Here is a 13,046-nt window from a genome sequence, read left to right as displayed (position 1 = left end):
CTCAGTGCTCACGTTTGGGTTGGTTGGAGAGAAAAGCAAGAACTGCTACATCTGGGTGCTTAAAATCAGGCCTCAGGTTGACAAAGCGGTTTGTAGTCAAGTTAGTCTCCATCAGACAGTGACCTCAGCTGGTTGTCCACGTGCATTTTTGTGCAGCTGGGAAATGAAAGGCTGAAATCTCCATGGTGTGGTTCAGCTAATGCAATACATCGTTTGTCTGTGAACCTTTATGCTCTTAAATCCATGTTCAGGTATCCAGATAACTATGAATTGATCTGAGAAATTGAGCACTAGGGCTTCCTGTGGAAATCGATGATTTATTTAAGTTTGTTTCCTTCTGCTATTCAGTATACTGAAAATGTCTATATCTATACTATATTGCAAGTATTTGTATAAAGTAAAACAACCAGCATCATGATGATTTAGTAGCTTCTGCTCTGCAAACTAAAGTCACATCCATAGAGTGAAAGAAAACTAGCTAAATAGTTTTGCATGTAGACTGTTTCCTGCATCAGAAAATGTCTTAGCCTCTGTGGCTTCCTGGAAATGTTTGTTCAAGACATGTCTGTGGTTAACACATCCAGCACGTCTGTTCAGATGACAGCTGAGTTGCAATGGCACTTACAGCTAGCTATATGTCCACAGTGATCTTGGTTCTCGATAGGGTTTCTTCTCACAGAGCATCTCAAACACTGCTGCGCATTTACAGATCCAAAGAAGAATTTAAAAATGTCTGCCACAGCCATTAAGATATTGTTTTTAGAAATACTACTTCTCCTTAACAGGGATCTTTTAGGTTAGTCACTGTTCCCGTAAAGAAAATCTGATTAACAGCAGCATTCACAGAAGTGAGGCTCAGAGTGCTAATCCATTTTTTCATGAGACACTCTTGAAAGTTTATGAAGAAAATTAAGTACTTTCCTATGGGTTTTGATTTTGTGGTTTGCCTCCTCCGTATGCCCCAGGAACAGATTCTAGACTGCAGCCTTTGCTTGCTAGAAGGTTGCACAGATAGCAGTGCAACCACCAGAAATCTTATGAGCTATTAATATGAGCTGATATGTTTTTAACTGGAGTCAAGGCAAAAGGCACGGAGGAAAGAAAAACGTGTTAGGTTCTTATGTGCAGTATGAACATTTTGCCTGTTTTCTTAAGGAAATGAGGCCCTTGGCAGTGTTAATGTGTTGGTTGTCTGTCTCAGATCCATCTGTCTTTCTGCCTCCAAAAACATTTTGATCCCGTGGTTAATTGCAGGAAGCCAAAGATGGGCGGCTCCTAAGATTTCATGGGAATTAAGCAGCTGGGAAGAGGAAAGAAACAGTATTTCTGCTAAGGGAGAAATGAGCCTTAGAAACTTTATGAAATTATGAGAAGGGCACAGTCAGACACAGAGAATATTTCAGAGAGATGCTGGAATCATGTACAACTTTAAACACTAGAAATTTCCATCATGGTACACGGAACGACAGACAGTCAGACTGGTTGTATATGTGTTGTATATGCAGACTTGTGCTGCACAGAGCTTCTGCACTAGAGATGAGCAGCATTTTTTGATTCTGAGTCCTTCAGAAATGTTTTAGTGATGACTGAGAACTTCAGTGTAGCACGGCGTAATGCATCTTTGTGGAGGACTCGTTGAATCTAACTTGTTCCAGGATTTATGTGGTGAGTAAAAAGGTTTGAAAGGACTGTCATTCATGGTCTCAGGTGATCATTTTCTGTGTGTCTGCAAAGCCAAGTTGGGCAATCCTTTAAAAAACAGCGCAAGTAAATCTGTTTGCTGATGAACTGTAGGTCAAATAAAATGTGACATCCAGTCAGAAGCGATGCGTCCTGGCTTGGTGTAACCTGCACCTGCTTTTCATTATGGCATTAGAACTGGAACGCAATGGCAGGAGCTAATTGGAGTAAAGCTTTGTGAGTATGTGGCTTGCATGTGTGCAGATATGTGTTCCTGAATAGTGCATAATTGCTGTGCTCTCTTCGGGTATTCCCGAGATCGCTACCAGATCAGCACTTTTCTGTACTGCTTTGACTACTACACATCGCAGAATGGATTTGGAAATTTTCCTCCCTAGGATTGCAGAATTGCAAATGTGGTCACAGCCGACCTACTGGCAGGCTTCTTTCTTTATCGTAGCTGGAGGGGAATGAGAAACTGGACTAAAGCACAGAGGAAACAAAATATGAAATTGCAGACGAGAAATTGCCAACTGATGTCAGCGGAGCTGGAGGATACTCAGGCAGGGATCCAATGACAGAAGCAGAGCGAATATAAAGTGAACAAAAACTCCTTTTTCCAGTACATCAATTGAAGACAGAACAGCAGTTGGATCAAAAATCAGTCAGGATGTCTTCCTTGAAGATCAAAATTGAGGGAGGATGGCATATTCTTGACAGTCATTCCATTTTATGCTCTTTCATTGCACACTAGGGAGCTGAAATTTTTAAGAGCTCTTGAGCTACATCATAAAAATCCTTTAAAAGTTTCACACACTTGTATTCGTTTTGCAGAAGATAGTTGCCATTATGCTGGACATTTTTAGAGATGTTTTGAGAGACTCTGTCCAAGTTTTGAGGCTGCCCTTGCTCTGACCTTCTCCTGCTGAAGGCTCCATGCAGGCAAAGGGAGCACAGCCCCAAGGAAGCTGCACAGAGCAGCACGGGTACCCACATGCTGTTGAGGGGAAACAACAAATGCAATCACTTCCAACATTGCCAGCTTGATTGTTCTAATTAGATTAGATCAAGAAGAAAGACAGAGAACACATTGCATGCAGTCCCCCGCTGCTGCTCTCTTCAGTTCTCTGCACAGTTGGGATGATGACTAGATAAAATAATTTGTGTGATGATAGCCAGAGTGCTTCTTAACACCTTCCATCCTTCCCCTCTCCCCTGCAGTTCTCACTGATGTTTCCAGCAGGCTTCCCTTGGTCCCAGCTCCATGTTGCAGTCCTCCAGCCCTAACCTTGCCACATGAATCACATCAGAAGTAAGTGGGCTTCTCGTGTTAACAGATTTCCTTTTCTGATTGCCAGAGCCAGGAGCTGTGGGACACCTGAGTTTCACTGAGATTCTGGACACGTCTCTCAAGGTCAGCTGGCAAGAACCTGTAGAGAAAAATGGCATCATTACAGGCAAGTATCAGCTGCTATTATTTTTTTTTTTACTTTTTTTTTTTCCTCCAGTGTGTGGGGTAGAATGTATCACTGCAATGAGAAAATGTTTGCATAATAGAACATTTAGGGAGAACTGGCTGCTGCGAGTACCGGTTTCCTGGTTCATCTTTTGGGTAATTGAAATGTCAGCTAGGGCACATTATAGAAAGTACGGGTCCAATTACTGGCAGCTCATGATTGTGGTCACTGAAAAGGCAGTCTTTATTAGAAATCAGCTCCCCATGGAGTCGATGGTGTTGTTAAATCTTCTGTGACCTCCACCTCTGCCACTTTAAAGTCTGAAACTTTGCAAGTTGGGATTTCCTATGTTGAATTTACAGCTGCAAAATCTGAATTGGCATTGCTAAGATTTGCAATCAAGACCAACCCTGAAATCAGCAGTATCCTTCATCTGTGATCAAGTGGCCTGGCTGTGGACTGCAGGACAGAAAATTTGCATTCATTACTTAATTCTGTATAAACCATCACAGCAGTTCAGAACTCTTGTTTCTTTGATGAGCTGGCCATCTGACTGCTCCCTGCTATTTATCTATTTATTCCATGCCAAAGTAGATGTAACATCAGCAACTTCATTATTTTTCATAAAGGCAGCTATTAATAGTGGATAAAATTTCTAGCTGTTATCAAGAGAGGCAATGTTGCTTTCAAATGGAAAACTATTACTTCTGCACAGGATGGACATTCTGTCTAACAAAGGATTTCAAGGTTGTGAATTGCAAGAAAACTCTCAGATTTTAAATGAGCTAAAATCGTAGTTGGGAAGGGATCACTTTGCGTGGATCCGAATATTCTGTTTTGACAGCATTGATATTTTGTTTTTAATTTAATAAATGTGTATACCTATTTTTTTTAAGTAAATGCTTTTGGGGATTACAAAGAAAAGAAAAGCAAAGAGATTCTTTGGCCCCTCCGCATTGTACCAGCCCAATTTCATGAAACATTTTCACTTTAGCAGAGCTGGTTATTTTGATTGGACTTGCTTCTGTCCATGTTTACTCTATGAATCTCTAAGGCACTGTTTATATACATTACTTGCATGATGTTTACATTACCTGTGAGTTTTTTATGCACATGTTCTTATGCCTTATAGCTCAGTAGGCTTCCTGAAATATGCATTGATTTAAGTGGTTCAGAATCAAAAACTAATAACTTCAGAAAGCAGAGCAGTATTGATTCAGTGAGGATGTCCAAAGCCTTCAAGCCTGAGTGCTTAAATTTAGGTATCTAAATCCAAATCTAGTTATCTAAGCAATACGGTGCAATATTCATCCATGCAAAGCTGCAGTTAGCAGCACTCTTAGTGCTGCAGAACTGTGCTCCTAGAAATGATCTGCAACCAGAGTGGGTTGAAACTTGGTGGAGCAAAATGATTCTGCATTATTCTTGTGGCAAATTGTTTTAGAAAGAAGGAACTCAAGAACTTGAGTTCGCAAAGAAATGCTGATGTAAAAAAGCCCAGCAAAGTTTATTCGGAAAGAGAAATGTCCTTAATGTTGCAAACTACATTTAGACTGTAAAAGCAGCAGAAGTGTTCATGGCCCTGAGCACCTCGGGGGGTTGCAGAAGGCCACATGGAGTTCTGAGAGCTTTTCCTCTTCATTTCTGCTCATTGAAACCTTTACGGGCACTTCTTGTTGCATGCAGCAGCGCTGGGAGGAGGAGCACACAGAGGAGGGGGCTGGCAGCCACCATGCTCTGGGAAATTGCCCATTACTCTTGCTGTAAATTTCAGTATCTTCCCCTTTCCCTCAGCAAACCCTGATTTATGAGGACCTGGATGCAGACGGACAGTTTGTGATTGGGTGTACTGCTCACTGGTAGAGAATTTACTCCAGATCAACGAAAAATTATTTCTGAAACTCCTCCAGCCATTAGTTTCTGTTAGGCAGCATTTTATGGCTTTGATGGGTGCGATGGCACAGTGCAGGGCAGCTCCATGGCACCATGCTGCTCCTGGTGTGTGGGCACCAAGGGAAGCACTGGGCTCCCCATGCACGCTGCTGGCAGAACAGAGAGCACGTTGTTACCAACCACATGTCCCAAAGTTCTGCCCATCTGTCAGTCACCGTGGCTTAAATGCTACTTGGGGGGATGCTCAATGTTGTTCCTTTCCTTCAGCATTGTTTCATCTGTTTTAGTTATGCATGATTACATCTGGCTTTGTGTCAGCTCAGCATATATGCGTGTGTTTGCTGTTTTTATACAAGTAGAATTTATCCATACTTCAGGACTGAAATATCTGCAGTAAATGCCGCCTCTTTGTCTTTTCTTCAATTTGCATGTAAGCTGAAAAATATTTCCCAGCGAACATTTTTTCAGCAGATAAATACATAGAGACTATGTGCCTAATGGGCAGGAAAGCTGGGGCTCATCCCTGCAGTCACAGGGGAGAAAACAAAATGTTCAAAGAATAATCACCAACATTTGATGTATATGCAAAGTTCATTGAAATGGGAGGGAAGATGTCTCAATCATTCACGACTGCCTTATGTGCAGTGCAGGAAACTTCTTGCTGCTTGTAAGCAACAAATGGATGGGGAGAGCATGAGAAGTCCCCTGCTCATTGCTTATTCTGTTTCTTTCTTTGAAAAATGCATTCTGTTTTGTTCTAGGATGGTTCCCTTTGATTCCCTCTGCCGGTCCTTGTGCAGGGTTCAACACAGACAACACATAAAGTCAACAGAGTCCACAGATTTGTCAAAATCTTCACGCATGTTATAATCTTGCCTGTACTACACACATTCTGATCACTGCAAATGATTCTCAAGCTAAAGGCATCAGGTCATTCTAGTGTCTCTGAGATACTGGTAAATTACTGACTTTATTGAATCCCATTTAACAGATGGGACGTTTCAGGCACTTGCTTAGAGCTCACTCCAGGTGAGCGTTCAGGAGTTTTCCTCCTTCCCCCAGGTAGTGTGTTGTCAGACAGGTGGTTGCAACGTAGCTCAAATGGTTGAAGTATCACCTCTCTGCTGTTTATCAGTGCCCTTTCACCTGAACCATAATTAATGACGATGTGAGTAGTCTGAGTCCATTTTCATACAAATATGTTAATGTGAAATTCTGTCAGTGATGGCAGCTAGCACCCGAGGGAGGATAACATCTCACACCTTTCAAACGCTCTCACAAATGAGTGTCTTACCATGCTTGTAGTTCATGAGATGATGCTTCCTTGTTGATCAAAACCATAAGGTATTTTGCTATTTCAATGTGTTAATCAGCTTAGGTTTAAAAAAATAAAAAAAAATAATAAAAAAAAGCCAACAACCCCAACTGGTCTAAATTCCCCATCTTATCTGATGTGAACAGGAACCCAGTGGGGAGTTTCTCTATCCAGCTTGCCTCGTGCATGGTTCTCTCAGCGGGGTTCCTTTCTGTTAGCCCTTTTCATTCACTTCCATTTCACAGGCATTCAAGAGCTATGGGTATTTTTTTTTTTTTTTTTTTCCTTTTTTTCCCCTGAGTCAAATCACAAAGAAAGCTGCAATCAAGCAAACTTTTCAGACACGCTCCCTGGAGACTGGTGCAGCAAGGTTCAAGTGGGTTCAACTGAGAATAAAGTGGGACTGGGCAGGAGGAGGACAAGCAGATTTGGAGATAAAATTGAGCAAATCAGACAGTAGAAAGTTTCAAAAGTTCTTGGAAGGCAAATGGTTATAAAAGCGATAAAAAGAAATGAGTTTTAGAGCCTGGTTATGATATAAGAATAATGTGGGGTTCAGGTGAGTGCAGTCCTGGACAATAGATTGGCTACGCTACGGTTTTGAAAGAAAGGATAATGATTCACCCTGCTAAAGGATTTGTATGAGGAACAAGCAGTGGGGAGTAGGGTTTTTTCTGGTTCCTAGAGGATTCCCACCATGTTTCTTCATGATCATCATTGTTAGGTTTGTAAGTATTTCCAGATACACAGCAGTGAAGGTGGCTTCAGCCTGGAAAAGAAGTGGCCCTACTCAGTGTATATAGATTTTTAATGAGGTGTTCTAGATGGTGAGAAAATGTTTTATTTTCCAGTGTTTCTTCCTATTCATTGTGCAGAGTTCACAGAATGAAAGTCTGCCTTTCTGTGAGATTATCCTCGGGTTTCCTAATCATTGCACAGCAAGCACTGTGCATTCATAGAGAAACGGAGAGACTCCATTGCGACTCCATGCCCCCGTGTGTAATCTGATGGGCAGTGCTTATCAGAAATAACGGTATTACAAAATACTTGGTTATTTAAGTCAATGTTTATTTTAACTTCTTTTTAAAAAAACTATTTTTTTTTCTTTTTTTTGTAAAGAATAAGATAAGATAAAAGGTTTCCATCATCACAGAATCGTAGGATCATAGAATCATAGAGGCGCTCATTTTGGAGGAGACATTAAAGATCATCAAGTCCAATCACAACCTAACCATACTACCTTAACAACCCTCCACTAAATCACATCCCTGAGTGCCACATCCAAATGGTTTTTAAACAAATCCAGGGATGGTGACCCAACCACCTTCCTGGGGTGCCTATTCCATGTTGGACAAGACCACTGAGGTCATCTAGTCCAACCATGCATAGTACCATTCCATAGCTGTACCATAGCACCAGTGACACAAGCATGCCTTACAGAGGCATTCATGTGCCAGTCTCTGGGTTATTGCACAACAGTGCTTTAGGAGAAAAGCCAGATCCCACCACTGCCACAGCCCCTGACTGCCATGTCATTGCTTTCCAGGCTACCAGCTCTCCTGGGAGGTGTATGGCAGGAACGAATCCCGGCTCACCCGCACGCTCACCAACACAACTCTGGAGTACAAGATCACAGGGCTGTCATCTCTCACCACGTACACCATCGAGGTGGCAGCTGTGACTGCGAAAGGGAGCGGGTGGGTCACGTCCTCCACCATCTCATCTGGGGTGCCTCCAGGTTGGTGAAACTTCACGGAAAGGGGTTAAAATGGGCTGATTTACATGCACACCAAGGGTCACGAGGGACTTTGATTCAGTTATGATAAGTATGGGTTTGTTTATGCAGCATCAGAAGTCTTTACCGCCTAATTTGAAGCTAATTCTTAGAAGGCATTAAAACATTAAAATGAAAGTTGGTTTTTGTGAAAGAAGGTTTTTTTTTTTTTTTTTTTTGTCTTTTTTTTTTTTTTTTAAAGTTGTAGAAATTGCAGGAGGAACAGACAAAGCAATAAAGTGGATAAAGTAAGGAAGCTCTTGATATTTACAAAGTAACGTAAGTAAATGAAATTAAACTGAGAGGAAACTGAAACTGAAAGTAACTGGATTAAATAAAAATTGCTGCTTTTGGGGAAAAGTAGAGTTTGGATGCTGCTAAATGAGAAAGGTTTTTCTATTTTAAGTAGTATAACTTATGTCACCTGTGAGAGGACATTTGCACAATGAAACCGAAATCTTATTTGCAACGTTTGGCATCTGTGGCCTGAGAAAGATTTGGAAAGTAGTCCTCTGCTGCATTGTCTGAGTTTCCACTTGGGCCCCTGTGCATTATTTGATTTAGCATTTTGCATTTGGATTTTAAAACTCAGCACTCTCCTTCATCCTGTACACAAAGCAAACTAAAAAGCCATTTCAAACCTCCAACCAGCAGTTTCTGTTAATTTATAGGCTGTACAAGTAGAACTTTTCAAAGTGGAGCAGTTAATGTACATCCCTGATGGTAATCCATTTTTTTCCCTTTTCTGGTGTTTTTGAACTTTTCTGTGTGTCTTGAAGTATGCTTGCCTTTCTTTCCCCTAATCACAGGTAATTGTGACAAGTTGCAGGCTGGATCAATGCCATGCTGCCTGTCGTTACCCAGATAACAGCATTATCCTGTTTGGTCAGAGTTGGTTTATCGATCATAGCTCCCACAAATGTGAAGTAAATATCAAGAAATATTGTGTATTCATGCATACTCAAAACTACGTGCCAAAAATCTGCCCATTTTTGCCTGCTGCATTTGCACATAGTAAAACATTACAAATGATTACTGATTATTGTACTAATTTCCATTGCTTATGATTGCAGGTACTATTGGAAATTTATTCTGAACAATCTATATTTAATCCCTTTCCTGGGCTTGTTTTTGTTGATAATTCAGGCAGTATTAAAAATGTAAATGCTGCTGTAAGCTTGACTGATGTGAGGCAACGATCTGATTGGAGCTACAGATTTTTCCCCATAGAAGGTCACCCTCTTTATTTACAGCAGAAATTAAAAATAAAAAAATAAAAAAATCATTTTGCTTTATGCAGCCATCAGAAATGGCTTATAAAGCCCATCTATTGTAGATCAATATGAGAAGCATAAAATGGTTCCACTACCCAAAAACCTGGGAGTCTTTTTCCATTGTTAATGTATTAAAGCTGCATACACCATAAGAGGTAAAATGATTATAATTCTAGACAAAAAGCAGTGCAGCAGAACTAGGTGCCTCGGAAGTGCCTTCCCCCAGCCACCATGCTTTGTCTGTTACTCCCAATTTGTAGCTGCAGTTCTGTAGAGGGACTCTCTTCATTTTTTTTTGATCCATAAAATGCAGTGCATGCTCAGAGCAGCAGAAATTGTAATGTTGTATTCAATACTCTGCCAAAAAAAATCCCAACAATAAAACCAATGCTATTTTCTCTATAGTAATTGTTATAAAGGTATTTTCTGTGCTGAAACACTGCCAGCCTGTGCTTCTGTGCTTTGTACCAGGAATATTTCCACCTCTCATGTGTGTTTCTCTTTCTGCAGAACTTCCAGGCGCTCCGTCCAACCTGGTGATCTCCAACATCAGCCCTCGCTCTGCCACGCTTCAGTTCCGTCCAGGGTATGATGGCAAAACGTCCATCTGCAAGTGGATAGTGGAAGGCCAGGTATGTCCCTGACAGAGAGCTCTCACAGAGTCAGAAAAGGATCATCACAAGCAACTCATTCACCAGAGTTTGGTCCATTTATTTTAGAAATGGTTTCTAACCTGAGTTTGTGTCCTGATAGGTTCATATTCAGACCAGGTGTTAGCCAGAAATTATCTCATAGAACAGAAGTATAGGGAGAATTGCAGTGAACGGTTAAGATGTCATTATTTTGATACTGGCTGTATTTGTGCCATTTTGTAAGGGAATATCCTGAGGTTTTCTGTCCAGGCTTCTGGATTTGAATAGGCTGAATTCTCATCTTCATCAGCCTTAAATGATATTCCTCTTTCTGCTGCCATTATGCCTTGGAGGGCTTACATATTCCTCATTTGTTTTCCTGACAGATGAGCTTTGCTTCTTCCTTTCCACCCACAGATCTTTATAAATAATATAATCTGTTTTTAAGACCAAATGTTGGACTTCTTAAATCACCGTCACCACTTAGACATGTTGATACAATCACTTCACTTGATAACGAGACTGTTGTGAACAAGTTGGTACATTTTGAATAATTTACATACACATTATTGCATATTGCAGAGTTAAACGCTGAAGTTTTATAATATGGTGGCTTGGCAGACTTTGGGAATCATGTGTTTGAGCACCTCTTTGGTATTGGTAGGAATTCAATGCTGTAATCGAGAATTACAAAAAGCCACTGAAATTAAACAAATTTGAATGCTTCAGAATGGCAGTAATTATTGCTACAGTGTTCATCCACATCCTTCAAGAGCTGTCAGTACCAAAAGCAATTGGAGGGTTCTTGGTGTGCAGGGAGGGAAAGGAAAGATGAGTGTTCACAAACACCTGTCAGCATCTTATGCACTGCTGGTAAAGTCAAGGGACTGATGGTTCTGGTAGATCCTGGATCTGCCAGTGTTTGCTCCAACAGCCAAAATTACAGCAGAATCTGTCATGCTGAGTCTGAGCATTTCTTTGCGCCACACCACACTGTTCAGCTTTGGCACAGCAGGAAACATTATTCCAAATGGATTTAATACTTGGAAGAAAAAAAAAATCTTGCTCACATGATTGACAAGAAATCTTTTCAGTTATGCAAAGAAATTGATGATTCCTTACTGATACAGTAAATCCTGTTTCCAGGATGACAGCTGCCTATAATCCTTTGTTCACAGTCCTTTTCTGCCAGCACTTTATTCAAACTTTTCTATTCTCTTGAAGCGCAATCTCACAGCGCCATTAGCCAGGCTAAACCAAGAGGTCAGGTTGTCCTGTCCCCTCACTTCATCCCCATCACTCCCAGCAAGACTTTCTTGCTCCTAGCTTCTCTATCCTGTCATACCTGGAGCTGCTGTAGGGCTTGACCCTGCCAAGAAATGGGTTTCAGACAGATCTATTCTCTGTACAGGCTGTGTGCAATCAGAAGAGCCCCAATGCAGGGCAGGAGATGAGAGCATGGTGATGTGAGCAGGAGTTGAGGGCAGGAATGTCTCCATCCTGCCCTGGACCTGCCCTGCTGGGTTCCATGGGTTTTATATCTGTCTGTCCAAGTTGTACAAGCTTTCACAAAACAGTTACGCCATGATGAAGTGCTGTCCTGCATGTCAGTCCATGTTTCCCTCTGTACAGCTGGTTGGTAGTTTTGCATTGGACACCCCATTTATATTGCACCTACTCCTTCATCTCTCTTGGGGCTACACCCTTTCTCTAGATTTCTGTGTCCTCACAAGCATGTTTTTCTTCTTCCTTTATGTGGCACAAAACTTTATTGGTGAGGGCAGGTCTAGAAAATCTTCCAAGTGTTCCATTTTGGCCAAGTGCCATTTTTGAAGTCTGATACTTCATGAACAGTTTGAATGAAAACACAGCTGGGAATTCCAGTTTATGTGAAATTTTTTACATCTGGCCTTGGCTTCTGCTTTTTGTGCTGGGATGTAAATTGACGGGATCCACTGTGGAACTAATTCTCAATTATGTCAGTGAACATGAGAGGAGACTCAGGTCTTTAAGATGTTAGTGCTGGTAGATACTGAAATATCAAGCGTTGAAAATCCCATTTCTGTGTTTCTAGTAAAGCCACTTTCTGTACTTCTGAAAGGATTTCTTAAATCTTTTTTCGGCAGTTTCTCTTCTGTCGTCACATTTAGACTGAGAGGACTGGAGCAAACTGGATTTCCAAACCAAAAGCTGCAAAAAAGCACCAATGCCATTTAAAAAGTATTTCTAAAATTGCTTTTCCATTACATGCAGTATAATCTAAAGAGAAGGGAGTCAAATGCGATATAAAGGTTTTGCAGACACTTGTTCAGAAGGTCCAAAAGTAATGGTCTTGTGGCACTGACACTCAGACTACATGTTCATCCCCAAAGAGTTTCAGTAAATCCTTCCTATTACCAGCAGTCATCCTGTACTCTCAGATTCAGAGTGTATATTACAGACATATTTTTCTGGCAATTTGCAATGATGAATGACTATGAATCCTTTAATATGGTTTCATGTTTGCACCCTCTCTATGCTGCAGCAGATTCTGTTTATTTTGCCCTTATTTTTCTTGAGGTTCTGTTTGGAGAAGAACATAAATGGCAGTGTCATGGCTATTGCTTGGTATGAGTAAGGCCACAACACAAGGCTTTCCGTGGCTGATGAGAGAAGTTGGTTTGACCTCTGTTGCACCTAATTTGTTTTCTGGTGATTAATATTACTGTGCAGACAGCAGAAGATTTGCAGCACCTCTTCACAAGTGGCATTCAGGTGTTGCACAGGTCAGAGAGCCACGAGTACATGGGCTTACTTTGAGGATTGTCTTAATGCCTTTCTGCTGTTTTAAGACAGATTTCCTTATAATATTATCACGAGCAGCAGCAGAATTGGAAAAGGGAGTTTCAAAGTACAAAAACCTTGAAAGCATCCTCACTGTGTTCTCTTGTAAAGCTGTGAGTTGGGACGGACTTCACTTTCGCCATGAATTTGTTGGGTTCTGTAGTTTCTCAGTGACCCAGATAGGACTCATCCATTGTA

The 13,046-nt window shown here is 41.1% G+C and overlaps 1 protein-coding gene across 7 annotated transcripts in view; it reads left to right on the top strand.

The window, feature by feature from the left end:
* Window positions 1-13,046, top strand: part of SDK1 (sidekick cell adhesion molecule 1) — a 365,693-nt gene that overhangs the window by 265,504 nt on the left and 87,143 nt on the right. For all 7 annotated transcript variants that reach the window (XM_048961334.1, XM_048961331.1, XM_048961335.1 and 4 more), the window contains 3 exons: window positions 3,039-3,137; window positions 7,892-8,083; window positions 9,904-10,025. In XM_048961334.1, coding sequence (XP_048817291.1) covers window positions 3,039-3,137; window positions 7,892-8,083; window positions 9,904-10,025 — 413 coding nt within the window. The remainder of the gene's footprint in view (window positions 1-3,038; window positions 3,138-7,891; window positions 8,084-9,903; window positions 10,026-13,046) is intronic.

This window comes from Lagopus muta, chromosome 15 (genome assembly GCF_023343835.1).
Source record: "Lagopus muta isolate bLagMut1 chromosome 15, bLagMut1 primary, whole genome shotgun sequence".
Taxonomy (NCBI): Eukaryota; Metazoa; Chordata; class Aves; order Galliformes; family Phasianidae; genus Lagopus; species Lagopus muta.
Note: the sequence above shows the minus strand (reverse complement) of the source record. Positions and strands in the feature narration are given on the sequence as shown.